This window comes from Vipera berus (genome assembly GCF_964194415.1).
Source record: "Vipera berus genome assembly, chromosome: 4".
Lineage (NCBI taxonomy): Eukaryota > Metazoa > Chordata > Lepidosauria > Squamata > Viperidae > Vipera > Vipera berus.
In genome coordinates this window covers 45,616,646-45,640,611 of record NC_138206.1, presented here as the reverse complement: position 1 = coordinate 45,640,611, position 23,966 = coordinate 45,616,646, and the positions used below count along the sequence as shown (strand labels likewise).

Below are 23,966 nucleotides of genomic sequence, written 5' to 3'. Positions count from 1 at the left end.
ACATTACAATCATGTATACTATCTAACAAGTTATATATGATAATAATAATAATAATAATAATAATAATAATAATAATAATAATAATAATAATAATAATAATAATAATAATAATAATAATAATAATAAAGTTGGAAGGGACCTTGGAGGTCATCTAGTCCAACCCCCTGTTCAGGCAAGAAATCCTATACCATTTCAGACAAATGGCTGTCCAATCTCTTCTTAAAAACTTCCAGTGTTGGAGCATTCACAGCTTCTGGAGGCAGGTTGTTCCACTGTTAATTGTTCTAACTGTCAGGAAGTTTCTCCTTAGTTCTGGGTTGCTTCTCTCCTTGATTAGTTTCCACCCATTGCTTCTTGTCCTGTTTTCAGGTGCTTTGGAAAATAGCTTGATTCCCTCTTCTTTGTGGCAGCCCCTGAGATATTGGAACACTGCTATCATGTCCCCCCCTCGTCCTTCTCTTCATTAAACTAGACATACCCAATTCCAGCAGCCATTCCTTATATGTTTTAGCCTCCAGTCCCCTAATCATCTTTGTTACTCTTCTCTGTACTCTTTCTAGAGTCTCAACATCGTTTTTTACATCGTTGTGACCAAAACTAGATGCAGTATTCCAGGTGTGGCCATACCAAGGCATTGTGAAGTGGTATAAATACTTCACGTGATCTTGATTCTATCCCTCTGTTAATGCAGCCTAGCACTGTGTTGGCTTTTTTGGTAGCTGCAGCACACTGCTGGCTCATATCTAAGTCATTGTCCACTAGGACTCCGAGATCTCTCTCACAGTTTCTACTATTGAGCAAGGTACCACCTATACTATACCTGTGCATTTGGTTTTTATTTATTTATTTATATTTTATTTTATTTCCATTTATATCCCGCCCTTCTCCGAAGACTCAGGGCGGCTTACAAGCTTAGCAGTAGCCTTCATTCTATGTATATGCCTGCTTTTTAGGGCTTTCACACACACCCCAAGCGGCATTATTACAAAGTCAGCTTATTGCCCCCAACAATCTGGGTCGTCATTTTACCTACCTCGGAAGGATGGAAGGCTGAGTCAACCTTGAGCCTGGTGGGATGCGAACCTGCACTAATTGCAGGCAGCTGGTGTTACTTAAGGAGGCATTAGCCCACTGCTCCACCAAGGCTTAAATGTACAGATTTAAGATTTACAGATCTTGCTTAAATGTACAGATGGACACACACACACACACACACACACACACACACACATATATATACACACACTCAGGTACTAGTCAATCATACTGGCTGTCAAACACCTGAGTTCTGATCATGTGATCATAGGGATGCCATAAGAAGCAATCATAAGTAATTTTTAATGCTATTATAACTTCAAATGGTCACTAAATGAATGGTTGTAAATCAAGGATTACCTGCATTTCTAAACATACCAATTGATCACTAAGGAATGGTAATTTACAACTCAATAAACACTTTAAAAAATGGCAGTACTGTAAATTTAAATTTGATTTCTTGCACTTTAAGCTTCAGATATGTTCAGCAATAGAACTCTTAAAACATTCACTTCATTTTTCCCTTTCACTCCACCTTTGCCCTGCCATACCCTCTATAAACTTTTCTGTCTTAATTTCTATCAAGAAATTACTGCTATTCTTGGTTCAAGTTCACTATTACATAAACAGCATATTATTTTGTGTTGACTCACTTTTGAATATAATGTTATCCTACGCTAAATACATTTTAGCCAACATCAGATCTGTTTATCACCCGGGATTCACTTTGTAAAACTGAACAAGAATTGAAATCCTTTCTTCTTTCACCATTCCATTATAATGATAATAACTTTATTGTCACTTTGAATGTACACCAATCGGCATACAACTGTTCTGAACCAGCCAACTACCGGCCTTGTAATAAGGCAAACCCCTATTCAAACAGTAGAGACTGGAGAGCGTCCAAGGCTGAAAAGCGTCTGCCAAGATTTATTAGTCAATTAACAGAACAAGAAACAAAAACACTGGAACTTGAATCCTCAAGCAGAAGGGTTGCTTTCAGCAACCAGCCCTTCCCCAAACACTCCTTTTATTTAGAGTTCAGGGCGTGGCCTCCCTCTGCCTCCTCCCGAGGAGACCCGCAGCCTTTCTCTGCTTGGTCCTGCTCGACTGCCTCCTGCGTCGGGCGTCCTTGAACAGGGCCAGCTGTGGGTCATCATCCTCCGCAATATCGGGCTCACGCAGCTGAGAAGAGGGCCCCGGCTGGGAGCTCTGCCAAGCCTGCAAGCCATCATCAGCCGGTTCGTCTCCCACACACTCCTCCTCCCCCTCATCTGAGTCATCCGATACATCTGAGCCGGCTGCCGGGCCCACAGGCTGGCCCTGAGTCACAACAACATCAAAATGAAATTTCGTTGCATACAGCTCTCAAAGGGTCACCACCTCCGATATATACTTCTTGTTCGTGGCCCGCTCAAATTTCACATTGTCCATTTTAGTCTCTAGGGAGTGAACGATGGCACACAGGACAGATGGAAATGGGGCTCCATGTGGATTAGCCCTCAAATTCGCTTGTATTCTGACAACCTCGCCTTCTTTCCTTTTTCTGATCCTGACTCTTCCACCTTTTCCTTAAAGAGGCCTTGCTTCTTTTCGCCCCTGGAGTACGCTGCCGCCGCCACCAACTCCTCCAAAAGCCTCTCTCTCTTCCTCTGGGCCTGCCGACAGCCTCATCCAGTTCCTTTGCTCCATAAGCTCCAGGTCCTCTCCTCCTCTGGAAACAGCCCTGATTTGCAATACAATCCATCACTGGGCCAGCAGTCAGATCTTGCTGCTGGTAGAACAAATTCAAACAGTGCCAACGACTTTTAACAGTCTCACCAACAGTTCCAAAACAACTAGAAACTCACCATGCCAGCAAAGATTGTCGGTCATATGTCGTATTATATATTTTATAATACATTCTGTTTGTTCAAAATATTCCAAAGGTTTCAGAAATCATGAAGATGCATAAGAAACAAGAACAGTCTACTTCAGACATGTCAAACACACATCATGTGATATCATGCAACGTATCGGGACAGTTTTCCCATTGCCAGCAATGGGGTGGGCGCGGCTTCCAGATGACGCATCTGGCCCGTGGGCCGGCAGTGTGACATCCCTGGTCTACTTAATATGTTATTTAATCTTTGAGATTAACTCTTTGTGGTGAATACACACTTCATTAAAACATGATCTGATCAGAAAAATTGCTTTAATTTCTCATGTCATTAGACAGGAAGATTATTGGGCAGTTAGATGGATGGTCCAAAGAGACTGGTAACTAATCAAAGATTTAGAAAATAGGAAATTATTCTTTCCCTGACTTCTCAAGCTTTATTTTCCTACAGTCCCAGCAATAGGATAGTCCCTATCATCTTTTCCTTTACGCTCTGTATCTAGGCATATTTTAGCTACTTATTTATTATAGGAATAGTGGTATGAACCACAAAACTCAGATCTTACAGAGCATATTCAATACAGTATCCATTCAAAACTATTTTCCCATCAAACTGATATGAAAATACTATTGACTCAACCAACCTAGACTTCATGCAATCACCACCTAGTATCTCCAAAAATACAATTACAAGGCATTTGATATTTATATAATATCACAGATTCCACTTTCTCTATTATCCTGGCACTCCCTTAACCCAATACTCACTGCACGATGTACAAAAGACTGGAATCAGATATGGCTACTGTCAAACCTCTAAGCTCCATTTCCTAGTTCTGCTTGGTAATGGGAGCTATTTCATGCTCTTACCTTGGGCTATATTATCAAATTTTCCATTCTTTCTCAGTAGAAGGGAACTAGTTTCCAGAAGAACAGGAAAGAAGCTTTGTTTATTTCATTCTTGTCTTTTCCTTTGGCTTGGCAATCTTTTAGCATAAGCAAGGAATTTGTACATAAATTTCACAGTTCTTTCTGCCCCAAATAGATCAGTCTGTCCTTTGTGACTAAAGATTAAGATATCACTACTTCGTTAGGTAGATATGAGATGGAGAAAAGTTCATTGTGTGCAGTTTGGCTGTGGAATTGTCTGCTATGCCACTAGCTATCTATCCAGTCCAAACTGGAAGCTGAAAACATTGAAAGTGCTGCAACATGTGGTTGGTTACTGTTCCTTTGGGTTTCCCAGAATTTGTGCAGTTCATTTCTTAACTATATACACAATTATATGAATACTGCAATTCCATTTCATAGAGTCATGTCATTTGAAAAAGTAATTTTGGCCATCAAATCAAAACAGCATTCCATATTAACACATTACCAGGATGACAATTCAGCCTCCACTTTAAAACTTTCATTCTATGGACAACTAATCCTTAACTTGATTTAAGGATTAACTTGATGATTGAGGCAATTAGAGATATTTACTCAAACTTTGTTCAAATGGTTTTCCTAAAAAAATAGTATAATTGTTGAGAAAAATAATATAATTGTTGAGAAAAATAGTATAATTGTTGAGAAAAATAATTCATTAAATGCTTGTTGAATGTAAGCATATACAATTGCATTTAAGTGTTATTTTTCAAAGAATAAAAGTTGTTAGCAAACTCAAATGCAATATATGTAGGCCTTACTCAACAAAAGTAATTGGGATTGGAATTTCTGCCACTAAGTGATAGGATCCTAAAGCACAACATCATGTGACTGCACTGTTCTGCAACACAAATTCTGGCATTTCTGGTTTCTATTGTTAAATGAATCCCATGCCATTGTTAAACAAAGATGTCATGTGGTCACCATTTAGGAGCTCTATTGGTTTCCCACTGACTTTGCTTGTAGGAAGTCAGCAAAGAAAGTCACAAATGGCAATCATGTGACTGTGGAACTCTGTGACATTGTAACTGTGAATTGAATGCCAAGCACCTGGGTCATAATTACATGATCTCAGGAACACTTTGACCAACATAAGTCTAAGTGGTACCAGTCATAGGTACCATTCATTCGGCCTAATCATAGGTGCAAAGAGTCACTGAATGAATGGTTGTTAAATGAGAACCAATAATAATTTAGGACAGTAGTGACAAAAGGGCTGAAAACACATCATTTAATTAATTCATTGCAACCATCCTCATACAGTTGAAATTTATGTTTTATTGTATGACTGTAAGAAACTATATTATGAATATTTATCTAAGAAATTGAATGTCACTGTAACTCTGAATGTCACTGTAAGTCTTAAGCTGCTGCTGCAGATTAGTATTAATTACTGTTTTAGCATTTAGAATTATTTTAGATAATATACAGAAATTAGCTTAGCAATGGATTTAAGACTTTTTAAATATGCTTTTTATATCTTTTTAAATTGTATTGTTTTTATGTTTTTTAAATTGTGGTATCCTACCCCGAGTGATATATGTGAGATGAGCAGGTACATATATACAAACAGTAACTAAATAACATTTAATATTAAAAAATCTCATTCATTTTCAATGAAAATGTAAATTAAAGCAAAAAATTATGTATGATAAATCATACATAAAAACTTTCGTCTTTTATTCATGATTTAATAAGAAAGTTTTAAAGTGCTTTCCTCCATTACTAAGCCATTCATGTTAGCTTTCTGTGTAATTTCATTTTCTTTCTATATAATTTCAAGAATTCATATTCAAAAAGTAACAACAGGCATACAAATTTAGTTTGTCTTTGAATTCCTTAGTGATAAGGAATACAACCTCATTTTAAATGTGTAGATATAACTGCCTCCTTCATATTTTTTAAATGTGAAAATTGTATTTTCAATGTTTTTTTCTATGTGAAATTTAAATAGAGTGTCAACTTTATTTCAATACTACCCAATTTTCACCTTTCTCTCATTACAAATAAAATGAAAGGAAGAAAACAAGAGTTTCTTTGTTTGTGTACATTAGCTCAAAGCTGTAAAAGTCGTTCAGTGGAACTTTACTATGTTTTCACGTTTCTCTGCTTGTAACAACATTCTAGTCTCTAAAATTACATGGAGTGCAGCCAGACTAAGGTAATCACCCTTCACTCTTGATTCATGAGCTAGGAGAAACTGCTTTCTTTGTATTACAGTAAAGAGGTAATTTCCTCAATTTATTACCTTCTTCTTTAAAAAATAAATCTGGCAAAGAAAAAAAGATATTATATGTACTTACATCCTGAAAACTAAAAATGTATGCAGCTTGTCCTAATCAAAATTCCCATTTTTCCAGATAGATATTTCATACAAAAAACAAAATGTCATTAATATTAAGCAAAAAACCCCACTGCTATCAGTTAAGAATCATTTAATAAAGATATATTTAAATATAAAAAACATTTCAATAGATTTTATGTATCATATTTCTAATCCACTATTATTAATGTATACCTTCCTTCATTTTTATTCTCATAACAATTCTAGTTCGGCTGAAATACAGTGACACATTAAAGCCTTTCAGTAATCTTTCTTAGCAAGATGTAATTTGAATTTCTGTAGCATGAGAAAAAAAGTTCATGTTAGTTTACTAGCAATTTATTTGGTAACAAAATTGTCGTGTATTCCCATAATAAAGTTGGAATATATTTTAAAATCAGTAGTATCAATAAATTATATTTGAAAGCAGCCTTGTTCACAGTGACATGGGGCATAAAAACAAAAAGTGGAAACTAAATCATTGCTTTCAACTCTACCTTACCAATCTACTCTTTCTACTGAAATATTTCTTAGAAACAGGGTAGTAACACATATTTATTCTAACTACCGTATATGGAAACATTTTATAGAACACAGATTTTAGTTGTTGGCATAATCATCATCCTTTCCAGAATCCTTTCTCAAATTTAATATCACTATATACAGTATTTTTTTAGATGAACCAAATGGGTTCTAATTCAAAGAACTGAATTTAAATGCTTAGTTCTGATCAATGGCCTGTTTATAACTTCAAGATTAGCATAATGGTATCTTCTCTAAAAAAATTCACAACAATGTAGACTTACATTATATATTTAGATTCGCTGTGCAGATGTTACAAAGAGCTATTGTGGCTACCAGTTTCAAATATATTTAAAAGATCCTTCCTTCCTTCCTTCCCTCCTTCCTTCCCTGTCTCCATATCTTTTTACTCATCAAATCATGTCAGCTAGAATAGGTCCTCTGCCAGAAGCCTGCACGTTTGAAGGTCCTGTGCAATATGTCATCTGTTCCTACCCTTTTTGAACAGCTCTGATATTATTCCTATGATGTGTTAGAGCCACTTGCCCAGTTTGTGAATCACAGCCCTGAGTGCTCATACTACCACTCAAGCCACTTCGATCTTTACTTTACAAATTCTTTCTAGTTCCTCCGTCCAGCCCTCCTCCACATTCTCACACTCTTCCTTCCTGATGTTACTGTCTACATCTATCACCACCACTGTCTTTTGTTCCTCTTCTACTACTACGATGTCTGCTTGGCTGGCCAATACATGCCTGTACATCTGGATCTGGAAGTTCCACAGGATCTTAGCCTTCTTAATCTCCATGACCTTCTGTGCAATCTCCCATCTGCACTTGGGAGGGTATAGCCCAGGCACTGTGCAAATATTCCTGTATGCAATGCCAGCTACTTAGTTATACCTTTCAATGTATGCTGTTCGTGCTTGCATCTCTATGTGTTGGACAACTCTGAGGACTCTCTGAATAGCCTCAACTCTGGGTCCTGTCTAGTGTGGTAGACCCCTGATTCTATACATCTGGTGTTTTTGTGCTTCTATTATCAGTGCCTCACTGTTGTCTTTTAGTCCAGTTTTTTCCAGTCACTGGTAGGGTTTTGCAATGTCTGTCACCTCAGCTATCTGTTGATAGTACATTCCATGCAGGCTCTTGTCTTGACATTGCACTTCCTCTACTTGATCTTCCTTCCCATGTCTGCTGCTGCCTCAGACATTCTCTCAGTAGTACATCTTTATTGATGTACTCCTGGAAGCTGTGGGTTTTATCCATGGCAGTGACATTCACCAGATGCTGCCTACCCTCTTTCCAATCGGTGTACAGTCTCTTTGTGTTGGAGTGGGTGGAAATTTCCATACATTGTGAGGAGCTCCCAGGTCTTCACATTGACAGTTTCTATGTCCTTCTTTGGCCAGCTCACTGTACTGGCAGAATATCTAATGACTGGCAGGACATTCACACTGATTGTGTGGGTATTTTTATTTCCATTGAGTTTTCTCTTCAAGAAATGCATTTTCCTTTGGTGGTACATGTACTATTGACTTCCTTGCTTTTATTGTGGTTCCCCTCTGACTTTAGGATTACAAGCTACTTGCAGCTAGCCTGTACATCTGCTATGTAACCTGCTGGTAATTCTACTCTTAAATTACCTTTCCTCTCTTAACTATACAGCTCAAAAAAATAAAGAGAACACTTAAACAACACAATGTACTGCATTTAACAGTAATAATAATAATAATAATAATAATAATAATAAGAAGAAGAATAAGAATAAGAATAAGAATAAGAATAATTATTATTATTATTATTATTATTATTATTATTATTATTATTATTATTATTATTATTATTATTATTATTTTATTTGTATACCGCCCTTCTCCCGAAGGACTCAGGGCGGTGAACAGGGCAATAAATACTAAAATGCAAAGATACAAAAATTAAGAAAAGATTAAACATAATGCCCAATACAAAACAACAATAAATACAGTACGTTAAAAGCAATAATAAAACCCAAACCCATCAGGCCAGGCCGGCTTGTTCAAACAAGTAGGTCTTTAGATCATGCCGGAAGGAGCGAAGGTCAGGCGCCATCCGGAGCTCAACCGGTTCCACAAATCTGGCGCACCCACAGAGAAGGCCCTCCCCCTGGGGGCCACCAGACGGCATTCTCTGACCGGTGGCACCCTGAGGAGGCCCTCTCTGTGGGAGCGCACTGGACGGAGGGAAGTTGATGCCGGCCACAGGTGCTCCCTAAGGTATTCCGGACCCATGCCATGTAGGGCTTTAAAGGTCATTACCAGCACCTTGAATCTCACCCGGAAGACAACTGGAAGCCAATGCAGCTCACGGAGTAAAGGTGTAACATGGGAGTATCGGGATGTCTTATCTTGTGTTCCCTTTATTGTTTTGAGCAGTATATTATCTGGCCACACTCATCCAGTCCAAATGATGTTCTAATGTCCTCTCTAGATGTCAGGTAGATCAGCAAGTGAATATTTATTTTACTCTCAGCATTCAGCTTGATGTCATCCATGTAGAGGAGGTGGCTGGTGGTATTCCACTATTGAACTTGTACCCATATCCAGTTCTTGTGATTATTTGGCTAAGGGGGTTAACACCTACGCAGAACAGCAGCAGTGAAAGTGCATAGTATCTATATCTAAAGCATTTTTACTGTTAAAGATTCAATATTTACTTTAATTTCTAGAACTCATTCAGGTATAAAGCTTGGTCAATACACCAACTTTTCAAGCTGTATTTGTTTTGCTCAACCAAGAAAGTGAACCTAAACAACAATTTCCCTTGAGCATATAATGAACTACCAACAAAAGCTGCTCCCCCTGGAATGGAGCTCTTCAACAATTAAGATATGAATAAACAACTGCCTATTTAAATGTTGTACATCTTACAAGATATATTACTATAAAAACATTAAGTAAACAGTAACATATGTTTGTAAAAAATATGTTCGATACTTATTAAAGCAGGAAAATGTTTCACAAACAAACTTATACGTTTTTGTAATAATAAGATAATACAATTGTAATTCCTGAAATAAGGTTTTATTCAGTGACTCCTATCCCTTACTGATTTTGCTTACTTTTAACTATGCATTTTTAATTACTTTAATTGTTTAATCATTTTGTATACTTTTCATGTTATTTTTCCTATATGTAAAATTATCTGCATCTTTTTAAATATTGTTCACAGGAGCTAGATTTTAAGTATGGTAGATGCCTTAAATATTAGTTCTGTGCTAGAAATTTAAATCTATTAAGCAGTGTAGATAACACACAAACTAAATATTATTTGGGAGAAAAGCAAAAAACAATTGTAGCTTTTTTTGTCCTTTTCAATCTTCTTCAGTAAATTGTCAGCTTTAAAACATAAAACCTTGACTCATGTACCTTCAAATACTAAATACATATATACATTATACACTAACTTTTTTAAAAAAAATACATTGTGCCTCACCCTATCCCTGCAAAATATATTTCAACTTACAGAGGCCTCTATTTAAAATTTTCTATATTGTAGCTTTTCAAAAGTGGAATGGTGAATTATTACTTTGAGGCTTTTGCAGCAAGCTTTAACAAGTTTAACACAGAAGACTAGTTACAGCAGATGTCTGGGTGGAGTAGACAAACCTCAGAAATGCTGTACGTTCAGCCAGAAGTTAATATATGTGCCAACATCCTCATCATATGCCCATCAGATGCATTTTTAAAGAGCAACAACACATGCCACGTTCGATTTTCGGAAAAGAAACTGTATCAAACAAATTCTTCATTTAATTGGCAGGCATAAAACAAACATTCATGAATTCGATGTGATTGCAAGTTAAACTACTCAAGTAATGAACACTGTGAAGATGCAGTGAAATGGCTGAGTTAAAAAGTTGGCCTGCATATATGATGATAAATGAAGTTGCTGTGTGGGATGTTTTATTAATATGGAAATAGCTTATCATACTATTTTTTCTATATTAAGTATTGTTCTAAGACTTATTATGGTGATACAAATCATATAAACAAACCATTAGTGAATAATGGGCCATTATATAGTACAGCCTAAATGCCGTAAAACATTTTTTTTAACTTGTAAACTTTTGATGGGTTCCTTTTATAAATCTGTAATGTCAATGAAGGTCATCTATTAATGGTGATATACTTATTTTTCTCAACTTCAATACAAGGGGAAAAATAATGTTGAATTTTTTTCTTCCTTTCATTTTAATTAACTCTCTTTCAAACAGAAAGTATGTGCTTCATTAGAAAATTTTGAAGAACTTACTGGAAGTCCCAGGCTTGGATTCTGAAATTAGTAAATATGGTCCAGCTTTAAGGTTAAAATGAATAAGCTTAAATCTCCAGAACTATGTGACTAAAGGAACTGCTCAAATCTTGATATCTGAGAAATCCTGAGGCAGTATTACATAACAATTAAGTGACTTTGTACATGTTTGAAAATCATACTCAGAGTTCTCATCAATAGCTTCTCATAAACTGAAGAAAATAATGAATACCATTTTCCAGATTCAGTTCTGGACCCTGTCTTCAATATTTTAATTAACTAACTAATGAATAAGTAGAAAAAAACCTTCCAAATACAGATAACACAAAATTGCTTAGGACATCCAAAATCCTGAAAGACATTGAAAAATGTGAAAAATCCTGATAGAACTGATAGTAGCAAATTGAAATTTAAACAAATGGGAAATTCTTCACTTAGGAAATAAAAATGGTGTACGAGGTCCAATTCTGAACACCATACTTTAAGGAAGATTCTGAAAAATTGGTTAAGTTTCAGAGAAGAACAAGGAAGGAAGGACTGGAAGTTAAGAGATTAATATGATTGCATTTTTCAAGTTCCTAAAGCAATATCACTCAGAAGAATGTTAACAAAGCAAAACCAAACGAAAAATTGCTCTCCATCATTCCAGAGAGCAGGATATGAAATAATGTATTTGTGCTACATGAAGGCAGAATCTGATTGAATATGGTAAGGACGACTTCATAAAGAATAATACCTGTTGAAAGTAGAACTAAAGAAATGTTGGGGTCCACATGATTTATGTTAATGAGACATGACTCTGGCTTTCTTCATTGAAAAATAGGTAAGATTTGATAGCCTAAATAGTTGCCTACAATTATATAATCTTCAGATTTTGTTAAGTATGAAAGTGAATGTTTAGCTCAAACATTCTGAGAAATAACCAATGTATACCTAACTGTATCCAAGGCAAACCATTCAATATCACAGTAGTCCAAGTCTATGCCCCAACCACCGGTGCTGAAGAGGATGAAATTGACCGGTTCTATGAAGCCCTACAGCACCTTATAGAACTAACACCAAAAAATGATGTCCTTATCATCATGGGGAATTGGAATGCTAAAGTAGGAAGCCAAAAGATAACCGGAATAACAGGCAAGTTTGGCCTTGGAGTACAAAATGAAGCAGGGCACAGGGTGATAGAATTTTGTCAAGAGAATACGATGGTCATAGCAAACACCCTTTTCCAACAACCCAAGAGACGGCTCTACACATGGACATCACCAGACGGTCAACACAGAAATCAGATTGACTATGTACTCTGCAGCCAAAGATGGAGAAGCTCTATACAGTCAATAAAAACAAGACCAGGAGCTGACTGTGGCTCAGACCATGAGCTTCTTGTTGCAAAGTTTAAGCTTAAACTGAAGAAAGTAGGGAAAAGCACTAGGCCAGTCAGGTATGAATTAAATCATATCCCTGTTGAATATACAGTAGAGGTGACAAATAGATTTAAGGAATTAGATCTGATAGACAGGATGCCTGAAGAACTATGGACAGAGGTTCGCAACATTGTACAAGAGGTAGCAACCAAAACCATCCCAAAGAAAAAGAAATGCAAGAAAGCAAAATGGCTGTCTGAGGAAGCTTTGCAAATAGCTGAGGAAAGGAGGGAAGCAAAAGGCAAGGGAGAAAAAGAAAGATACGCCCAATTGAATGCAGAATTCCAGAGAATAGCTAGAAGAGATAAGAATGACTTCTTAAATGAACAGTGCAAAGAAATAGAAGAAAACAATAGAATAGGGAGGACCAGAGATCTTTTCAAGAAAATTGGAGAGATGAAGGGAACGTTCAATGCAAAAATGGGCATGATAAAGGACCAAAATGGCAGGGACCTAACAGAGACAGAAGAGATTAAGAAGAGATGGCAAAATTACACAGAAGAACTATACAAGAATGAGCTTAACGTCCCTGATAATCACAATGAGGTGGTCACTGACCTCGAGCCAGACATCCTAGAATGTGAAGTGAAGTGGGCCTTAGAAAAGCTGAGCAACAACAAAGCTAGTGGAGGTGACAGTATTCCAGCTGAGCTATTCAAAATCTTAAAAGACGATGCAGTAAAAGTGCTACACTCAATTTGCCAGCAAATTTGGAAAACTCAACAGTGGCCACAGGATTGGAAAAGATCAGTTTACATTCCAATTCCAAAGAAAGGCAGTGCCAAAGAATGTTCAAACTATCGCACCATTGCACTCATTTCTCATGCTAGTAAAGTTATGCTTAAAATCCTACAAGCTAGACTCCAGCAGTATGTGGATCGAGAACTACCAGAAGTACAGGCAGGATTTCGAAGAGGCAGAGGAACTAGAGATCAAATTGCCAACATACGCTGGATCATGGAAAAAGCTAGAGAGTTCCAGAAAAACATCTACTTCTGCTTCATTGACTATGCTAAAGCCTTTGATTGTGTGGATCATAACAAACTGTGGCAAGTTCTTAAAGAGATGGGAGTACCAGAACATCTTATTTGTCTCTTGAGAAACCTATATGCGGGCCAAGAAGCAACAGTGAGAACTGGACACGGAACCACTGATTGGTTCAAAATTGGGAAAGGAGTCCGGCAAGGCTGTATACTGTCGCCTTGCCTATTTAACTTATATGCAGAGCACATCATGAGAAAGGCAGGGCTAGATGAATCAAAAGTTGGAATTAAGATTGCCGGAAGAAATATCAACAACCTAAGATATGCAGATGATACCACTCTAATGGCAGAAAGTGAAGAGGAACTGAAGAGTCTCTTGTTGCGAGTGAAGAAGGAGAGTGCAAAAGTTGGGTTGAAACTAAACATTAAGAAAACTAAGATCATGGCATCCGGCCCTCTTAATTCCTGGCAAATAGATGGGGAAGAAATGGAGGTAGTGACAGATTTTATTTTCCTGGGCTCCAAGATCACTGCAGATGGGGACTGTAGTCAAGAAATTAAAAGACGCTTGCTCCTAGGGAGGAAAGCCATGGCAAATCTAGACAGCACACTAAAAAGCAGAGACATCACCCTGTCAACAAAAGTGCGTATAGTCAAGGCTATGGTCTTCCCAGTTGCAATGTATGGCAGTGAAAGTTGGACCATAAGAAAGGCTGAGCGCAAAAGAATTGAGGCCTTTGAACTCTGGTGCTGGAGAAGACTCCTGCGAGTCCCTTGGACTGCAAGGCGATCAAACCGGTCAGTCCTAGAGGAGATCAACCCTGACTGCTCTTTAGAAGGCCAGATCCTGAAGCTAAAACTCAAATACTTTGGCCACCTAATGAGGAGGAAGGACTCACTGGAGAAGAGCCTAATGCTGGGAAAGATTGAGGGCAATAGAAGAAGGGGACGACAGAGAATGAGGTGGCTGGATGGAGTCACTGAAGCAGTAGGCGTGAGCTTAACTGGACTCCAGAAGATGGTAGAGGACAGGAAGGCCTGGAGGAACATTGTCCATAGGGTCGCGATGGGTCGGACACGACTTCGCAACTAACAACAACAACATACCTAACTGTAGCATAAAATAATGTGTTTGCTTGTTATGTCTTTCAGTCAAGGTCATCCAGCTAGGTCATTCCTAAGGTGAAAGTAACTCACAGCTTTTTAGCCTTGTGCCTTAATCACTGCACGAAACTGGCTCTCATTTTAATAGAATTTAATGCATTTTTAAACGTGATTAGGAACAGCACAGGAAGATTCTTAATACATTGTGAACAGGTTTGTGATTTTTTAAATTAAGCAAATGAACCCAGAGGCTAAATTTACAACATGCTTGGATTTAGGTTCAATGCTTACGTTGTATTAAAAAAGCAAAAGGAAATCAAGAAAGGGGAAGTGGGAATGAGGAATCCTTTGGCACACTGTGACATTCTTTGAACTCACAATTTATGCCAAATAATATCTTCCTAAGGTTCTTTCCACATCTCAAACCCCAAATACTTATCTCATATAAGCACATGAACTTGCTTATAACATATTTATGATGAAGCCCCATTCTAACACTGTTAGAAAAGCCCTTTCTTTCTTTACTGTTCCACAAGCCATTGTGGAAAGACATAGTTGCACTAAGGTTTGAATACATTGTATTTATTTATTTATTAAATTTATATGCCACCTATCTCGCTATCAAACAAATCTGGGTAATTATATATTATATTTTTATTTCAATTTCCAATTTTCCCTTTCATCTTTATATTTTAGTTTGATACATGTTTCATTTCAATAAATCTATCTGTAGATTGTCCTAGGTACACATTAGGTGTAAAAGCATTCTGTATTTTTCTAAAAGCCTATAGAATGACTAACCAGTGATATGCCTAAAATGTGATTAGGCAACACACATCTAATTCTAAAACCAAATTAAATTCTTTTAAGATTCCACAAAAGTCTTTGATAAAAAATATAAATCCTTACCCAGGGCTCATCCGTTCCCTCCCTCCTGCTGAAAGCTTGACAAAAAACAGAAGTACAATTATATCACCATTGCAATTCCATGCTAACAGCAAAATGAGAGCATATTCATTTCAAGTTTTTTGAATAAGTGTGAATTTCCCCGTACATAAAACTAGACAGCAGAAGGAAATTCAGAGGAAACACAATATTATGTTTTGCTACTCAGTTTTTCTCCTTTGCAACTTCACAAGAAAAAGAGGAAATAAATATTGATTAGCAGCATAATCTGGGTATATTTGTTCTCTTGTTTTAATTTAAATTCTCTTCTTGCCACAAATATAAACTAATATTTTTAAAGTTATAGATAGAAGATTAATTGTAAAAGACTACTACTATACTGGCATCTGTCATAATGATGCTTTCCATTTAACTTTATTTTTTCCTTATCAATTTACAATACTCACTGCTTTAATAAATAGATCATAAGATTGACTCAAACTTACAAAAATAGGAAATTCCTTTAAACATTTTGAAGTGATTTCCATCGTATAATCAACAAGCTGGTAAAAAAGCACACACAGCAGATATCCATCCACCTTGTAATGAAGAGATAACAGTCTACAGCAGGCATGTTAAACTCGCGATGTCATGTGATGTCACGCAACATACTGTGACTTTTTCCCCATTGCCAGCAATGGGGTGGGCACAGTTTCGGTGTGACGCATCCGTCCCGTGGGCCGAGTGTTTGACATGCCTGGTCTATAGTAATATATTACAGATTACAAAACTTTGGTCTCTTTTTAAAGCAATACGGGAAAAATGTGCCCAGGAACTAAAGAAACAGTTCTTAAACATACATGAATACAACATAAGCATTCTGCCACTATTGTGACTAAAATTGTATTAGTTCCTTTCCCTGTGAAAAGGCTATTCTTGGGGGGGGGGAGGGAAAAACTGCCAACATTTTTAGTTCGTACAAACTTAATTCCACCACCCCCCCAAAAAAAACCTGGGAGAGAGCTCAAAGTTTCTGACTATATTTTAATGCAATATTGATGGTTATATAAAAACTGAACACTTAATGTTTTATACTGACATACTATCTTTATATCATTCAGACATGCATGCTAAAGATAGAATGGTAAAATTGATATATGTGGCTAATGTTAATGCTAAATTATCATAGCATCAAAGCAAACAATAATTTAGTATTAACATAATCTAGTCATACTTGTTACAGACCTTGTTGCTATATAATTGCTATTGGATTATGTAATCGTGCATGCCTTCTAGAATGATGTTCCCCCAAGATTCAAACAGGTGCCACTCTAAAGATATTCTGGAACCTCTATTTGTTCAGGCCTTCGAGTACACTGAATGGTAATCTCCTGTTTGTAAAGTTTTACTTTGTTTTCTGTATTGCTCCTATGTGATTATGCACTAATTTTTGCCTTTTTTCTGCATTTTGCCTTTTATGCTATTCTGTTGTTGCAAATTGTCCAAGTCAGTATCCAAAGAGAACGAATATATATATTAGATTTAATATCTCATTTAAAACAGATTAAAATTAGAATAATTTGCTAACTGAATATGAGGCAATAGTTTAAACACTTTCTCTGTATACAAGTATACTGAACTTTACAATGGAAGGACACTTAGCCTTATATAGGTGGGCTCTGCTCAAGGATTACTAAGTAACCCAATGGTCCATTTGATGGGACAAATGACAAAATGAGTGACACGACATCCTCATTCCAAACCTATTCATTTTGTCTTTTCCTTATTAGATGTGTCTGCTGACTAGTTAGCCTTCAGGTCACCATCATATAGGGACTTTTCCATGCTAGGCAAGGACATCTTAACAGGAGATACATCATTACTACTCTTACTCACAATAAAAATTGTTTATATTGTAATTGGCTGATATATTCATAGATAGAAGAATCATATGCTGTGAAGGGTCATTGCTGATATCTGACCTTGGTTGTTTTCTTTCAGACATTTCATTACCCAAACTAGGTGATGTTATCAGTCATGCTAGTAGCATGACATCACTAACAGTAATGAGGTTACCTAGCTTGGGTATTGAAACATCTGCAAGAAAATAACCAAGCTCAGAAATCACCAAGGACCCCTCATTTCAACCCTGAGCTACAAATATTCTCCTTTATTGGAAATATATGTTGTTTTACACATCAAAATACATTTAAAATCTCTGCAGAAATAATATTTATATATAGTATATTTCTCTATTCTTTAAGTTTTATTCCAGATCAGGGTAAAATACCACATTTTAAAGATGTGGAAACAGGTGTTAGTTAACAAAAAGCAAAGTCAACTTTTGATTTATTGGGTGCGTACTGAGGATCACAGCAGGTGTAAGAGCTTAACCAATATGATATGTTTCACAGTTAAGTTGCACAAGTTGAAACAAAAGAGACAAAACAGATTTATAAATGGAGTAGCATATTGTCTTAGTATGAAACATTATACAAGCACCCTTATTCACTCTAAACTAAACTTTTTATATCATAGTTGATTCACGGTGATTTAGTTATCTTACCGGTAGTTAAAAGCTATATTGTTTTTATCAACCTACTTACTCGTTCTTAATGTAAGCTTGAAAAATAGAAAGTTACAATAAATGTGTAAGCAGCTCACAACAGTGTAGTCACATAAAAATATAGTATTCATGTCTCTCTCTCACACATACATAAACAAAAAAAAACCCATACACATCCAGAATAGGCAGAAATACTTATATTTTGAATTCATACAGTTGCAATTGTCTGGATATGATTATGGAGTACTTAACCATTAAAAGGCATCATGCATAAAACCGTCGCTCTTTGAAGCAAATGAACGTTGTAAACAATTTATATTTTAACATCGTTACTTAATGACAAATTGGGAAAATCAAGGTTTCCTCTACTTTATTTATATAGAATCTAATTAGGTATGTTTATGTTTCTTCTACTGTATAGCAATTTACCTATATGAATTGATACAGAAAAACTTCTATTCTTGTGCTTGAGATAAAATAATGCTATCAGAATCATGATTTGATTTGATTAAATTACAAAAAAAATGAATACATTACAACTGTTTTCCTTCTAGCTCTGGTATAAAGAAACAGTTGAATTAGGGTACATTTTTATGCATATTACCCCTGTCATGACTCCATGTTAAAATGGAGATCTCTCTCTTTCTCCCATAATAAAATAACATTTAAAAAAGTTTTTAATTTACTGTGGTTCTGAGCCAAGTTTTTAAATTGATGGTTATTGATTTGCATTCTTTGCTAGGATAATAAAGCTGTGTAGTCAGCAAAACACAGCCTAAATAAAACTTTTGACCTGGGACAATTAAGGACAAAAGAGTGTTATACCAACAAAGTTTAAAAAATTGTTCACAGCAATAAAAACAAGGTTAACAGACATTTAAATGTATACACTAACTTTAAATCTCTTTATTGAGACATTTAGAATAGATGACAATAAAAATAATAAAGCATAACTACAATTATCAAAAATCTGTCACTGACAATTACTGTCAAAACTTGCTCTAGTGTTTGCTTCACACTAAAACTGCAGAAGTGTAGAACTACATCAAGTGGTGTAGTATCACAAAGTTTGTGAACCCATGTGATATGTAGATTAAAATGTAATTATTAAAAACTGAATGTATATCATCTCAGTCAATTGTAATTCCAATGAAATCATCAGTTTACTCACAGAATTACACAAATATGCTTATCCTAAACAATTCAGGATCTCTTTTTCAAGGATACTGACAGACACAAACACTGTTAAAATGCTCTATTTCTATTATTTCTATACATAATATCTTAAATTAATATTTTTTGTTTTATATATTCAAACCTGACAGTTTCCTCCTAGGAAATATTAGTTGAGGTAAATGATAAAATACGTCAAGGTATTGCTTGAAAATCTACGTACAGTTGATCTTGCTGAGATAACTTTTACCATGATATTCTACAAACAGTCCCTCTTCCACTGTTCTGCATGCAATTCTCACTAAATTGAGAATTTAGTGAGTTCCAGTAAAAATGTTATAAATTCTACTATTGCCTATAGTTTTCTTTCCATAAATTATTACCAAATATATATTGGGTTAAAATTACATCAAAATTTGGCCCAAAGTGGACCCACTATGGTCCACTTCTATTCATAACACAGATAAACCAGAAATGAAAATTTAAGAAATGGTAAATTATTCAACATTTAGATTGTTGGCATTTACTATAAGGATAAATATAAACTTTTCAATTATCCATTGGTTAGGAACGTTTATAGATCTTATCCATGATCCTAATCCATCTATACATTCATGTATCTATATCAGTCTATATTTTGAAACACATAAGAAAGTCACCATAATATCTCAAAATTTCTTTAAAGAGGATTAAAAAGCTGGAAAGCTTTTTAAAATTAAATAACTATGCCACATTGATACAAGACTATATTGTCTGTATAACAAAACTTTCCAATGAGGAATAAAAATGATTAATAACATGTAATGTTTATACCTTTTTAATGGAAGTTTTCATTCTTAACCACATTTTATTTGTAATTCACATAAGAATAAACTTGAAAAAGGCAAATAAAAACTGATCACAATGAGACTTGACTATAATTTTGAAACTGTTCCATCTGAATCAAAGACTGTCTACTTCTCAGGGACTGATTTATATCCCACCTTGCGGTAAAAAACATTTCATTAAATAATGGAAATTCCTTAAGCCACATTACTCAAGAATTTAAGGGAAAAGAAAGATTCCGCTAGTCACCTGTCCTGTTTTTACAGAGCAACAACTAGCTGCCCCACTAAAGGCTAACTCTATCCAATGGGTTATTTCCTATTCTGCAGGTGTGAGAAATGGTTCACTAGGATCAAGGGAATAGCTTTCATGGGATTATAACAATTTTTTTGTGGTCAAACTGAATGATTTAACACGTCAGGTTGCCAGATAGAGGCAGAAATCGAAGAATAGGGTTAGGGTTTAATAAATTTAGGTAATTTTAGATTTTTTTATCCAGCCTTTATTACTTTTATAAATAACTCAAGGCAACATACTCAATACTCCCCTTCTCCTATTTTACCCACAACATGAACTCTGTGAAATGAGTTGGGCTGAGAGAGAGCACTGGCCAGCCACAAAGTCACCCAGCCAGCTTTCATGCCTAAGGGCAGGACTAGAACTCAGTTTCCTGTTTTCTAGCCTAGTGCCTTAACCACTACACTAAACTGGCTATGGTTATACATTCAAGATTGAATATTCTGCCTATTCATTCACCAGGGCATTTCACTTCCACAAAGATTCCAATTTGCTTAGAGGAGGACCCTCCAGGTCTGATATAAAATAATAGGCTTTACATCTATACAGTTACAATACTTCCATACAGACACATTAATGTATACATGGTTCTGTGGACACTCACAGCTTATGTTGCAAAGATGGATTTGATCCCAAGCTCAAATTCTTTAGAAATGCCACTTTTTTCAAGTGCTAGGAACTCACAATCAAAATGCTGTAGGACTGAATTGTCCTTTTACCTGGCAGTAAACTAAATTAATGTAATTAAACTTGAACCCATATAAATATTCTTGCATTCATATATATATATACTTGTCTTCATCCATGCCAATAATTCTGTTGCCTCCCTCCAGCAATTTAACACACAGTCAATAAAGATGTGTTTTAAAATTGTCTTTCTTCCAACATCTTTTTTTTTTCTTCCTCCCACCTTAAAATCTCTGAATCTAATTTATAGCTACTTACATTATAGCAGCAGGGGAAAGAGTTGTAAGGTTTTTATGCCTGCTTTAATTATAACTTTTGCATTCATAAAACTGTGCCTTCACCAATCAGAGTGACTGATGTAAGCAAGATGGAACTGGGAGGGAGGAAGAGTAACAGTTTATGCTGCAGGATACACACCAACTTTTTATTCCTCTGCAGAAAAGTGCCGTAAGTGTGTTTTAAGCTTCTGTATACATTTCTATCATAGAAGACTGACTGAATAGCCACAGGATAAGACAGCACCACTAAAATCCTGAAGACTTTTGCAATTAAGAAGATAGGCCTACAACCGATACAACCTCCTACTTACTTACTATCCAGACTGGACTGCCCAGTGCAAAGGCACCAAACTAGTTCTTCTGGTACCAAATACTGCCTTTATTTCCAAACCATGTGCCTATCCATGTGGGTTGGAAAGAGAAGGAAAGAAGTTAGTTATCCCAATAGACTGAAAGTTATCTGAATCAGGAAAAAGTGAGAAGATGGAGAATTGAAGTTGCATAAATCATACAACACTGTTAAAGCTTTAAAATGCTCACTACTGGACAACCTGAAGATTACAACGAAATACTTTCATAAATCATCCATTGTTTCCAGATTCAAAAACTTGCATCAGTTTCTACCTACTCATATTACTCTACTCGAATTAGTAGGAATCAAGTTATTTTATATAGTCTGGTTTTTCCGAGTTGAAAACGGGCAGGAGAAAACTTAAAAAGACTGTAGAACATAAAAAAAAGAATCGTATAAGGAGCAGGATTACCTGAAGAAAGACATATCAATCCAAAGAGATAGTAGACATGAACAAACTCTGCAAACATTGTCTCCAGGTGGTGGAGCCTGTCGATAGTCTCATGCCAAACGGAAAAAGCTGATAGTTAAAGGGGGGAAAGGGAAGACTTTTCCCCTAAAGCTTCCAACGCTTTCCAATTTGTAAATCCAAAATTAGCTGAACGTTAAGCGGCGGTGTCCTAAAATCATCCCTAAATCGACTGAGGAGAAGAACAGTCCCGGCTTCTCAACTGGAGCTTCTATGGTCAGAACGGCGGAGAAGAGTTTCCGCAGCCCAAAGCTTTTGTTTTCTTCTTCTCCCAGGTTATCCTAAAGGGACTTTCCTGGCCGCGCCGCGGGACCATCCGACAAGAAAGCGAAACACAAAAGCTTCGCGGTTGCTTCCTCTCCCTCTGCTGGAAGAATCGAAAACCAGCCGGGTCACCCGTGGACCTGAGGGTGCGGCGGCGGCGGTCCCCGTGATCTTTCGCGGGACACTCAGAAAATGGGTAGCGGAGACCGGTCCGCTCCTGGCGAAGAGTTGCTAGCTGCGCCTCTGGTCGAACGCAAGGCGGAAAGAAACCGCGCTCTAGTAGTAGTAGCAGCAGCAGCAGCAGCAGCAGTCGCGATGGGTCCCATCACTTGAGGCAACGAGCCTGGACCGCGAAACAAAGCAGCCTCATAGCAGCCACAACGACGAGGCTGCTCCTCGAATCCGCCACCATTTAGGTCCCACCGCTCGTTAGAGCAAAGAGCCTGTCCGGGACTATCCTTCTTGTTACTCAACCGAAGACGGGCACAAAAGCGAGAGACAGCCCAGACAAAACTTCCAAGAGCCGCCGCCTTTCCCTCCTCCTCCTCCTCCTCCTCTCCTCCTCCTCCTCCTTTTCGTTCTCAAGCCAGCCCCTGGCAGAGAAAGAATGTAGTTCCACACCGCCACTCTGAGGGGCCTGGTGGAAACCTTTCTACGTTGAAGTTGCAAGGCATCGCGTTAAGGCATGCGGTGAAAGCGCCCAGCGGTTCCTTGCTTCGCTGCTTGCAGGTCTACTACTGCTTCGGGACACCTTAAAGGCACCGCACTTCCCTAACTGTACCGCAATAACATTGCAAACAGGCCTTGACTGATGCAGTCTTGCTCCCCTTCCGTTTATTACGATGTGATAAACGCCACCTAATCGGAAGACGAAGGGTTAAAAACTTTTTTTTCCCCCCTGTAATTGGATAACAAAGGGTTTACTCGTTTGGGGATACCTCGACTGGCTCGGAAGAAACCATTTTTTTGGTACTATCATCTCCCCGGAGCTGTAAATGGAACATCCCAGTTTAGGATTTCAAACAATCCGCCCGGGTAAAAGTTGTAAACCTTTAATTTTCAAAGCTGAATTTGAGAGAAAACACACACGCACGCACATATCGCGATCTGGACTAATAAAGATCAAGAAGAGGGAGACCTCCACCATATTAGGGTATGTTTTTAACCAGAGGCAGAAACCAAAAAAAAAATCAAAAATAAATGCAAGATCAGTTGTGATGAAACCTGTTTTATATTGCACCCCCAACAGTGCAATTACAGAAACATTTACTCAGAAATTCCCATGGAAACTTAATATGTCATCGGATGTTGACATTCAAGTCAATAGGTATAATATTGCTGCTTAAAATGATCAATTACACAGAGATGCTATACTAGCAGAATCATGACCATAAAAGATGAAGAGACACTATTCTTTTGCTGGTGGCAATTTCTTCATTGGTGGTTTCCAATCCCTCAAGCATAGTCTGAATATGACTGCAAATAAACTTGTGTAGTGAGTTCTTTGGAGGCAGTAAGCAAGAGGAGAGGTTGCAAATAAGAACAGGACTGAAACAGCCTTCTGCGCAGCTACTTATACAGTTGGCCACTAGGTGACGGCCAATAGGTTTAAAGGAACCAATTCCCACCCCAAATCCTCCAATGATCATCTTGGAGACAGCTTGTGTGGCAAGTCAAGTG

The 23,966-nt window shown here is 36.9% G+C and overlaps 1 protein-coding gene across 1 annotated transcript in view; it reads right to left on the bottom strand.

Annotated features, from left to right (window-relative positions):
* Positions 1-22,740, bottom strand: part of ROBO1 (roundabout guidance receptor 1) — a 257,295-nt gene extending 234,555 nt beyond the window's left edge. Inside the window, exon 1 of the mRNA XM_081326225.1 lies at positions 21,966-22,740. Coding sequence (XP_081182351.1) covers positions 21,966-22,023 — 58 coding nt within the window. The 5' untranslated portion in view covers positions 22,024-22,740. The remainder of the gene's footprint in view (positions 1-21,965) is intronic.
* Between the last annotated feature and the right edge of the window lie 1,226 nt (positions 22,741-23,966).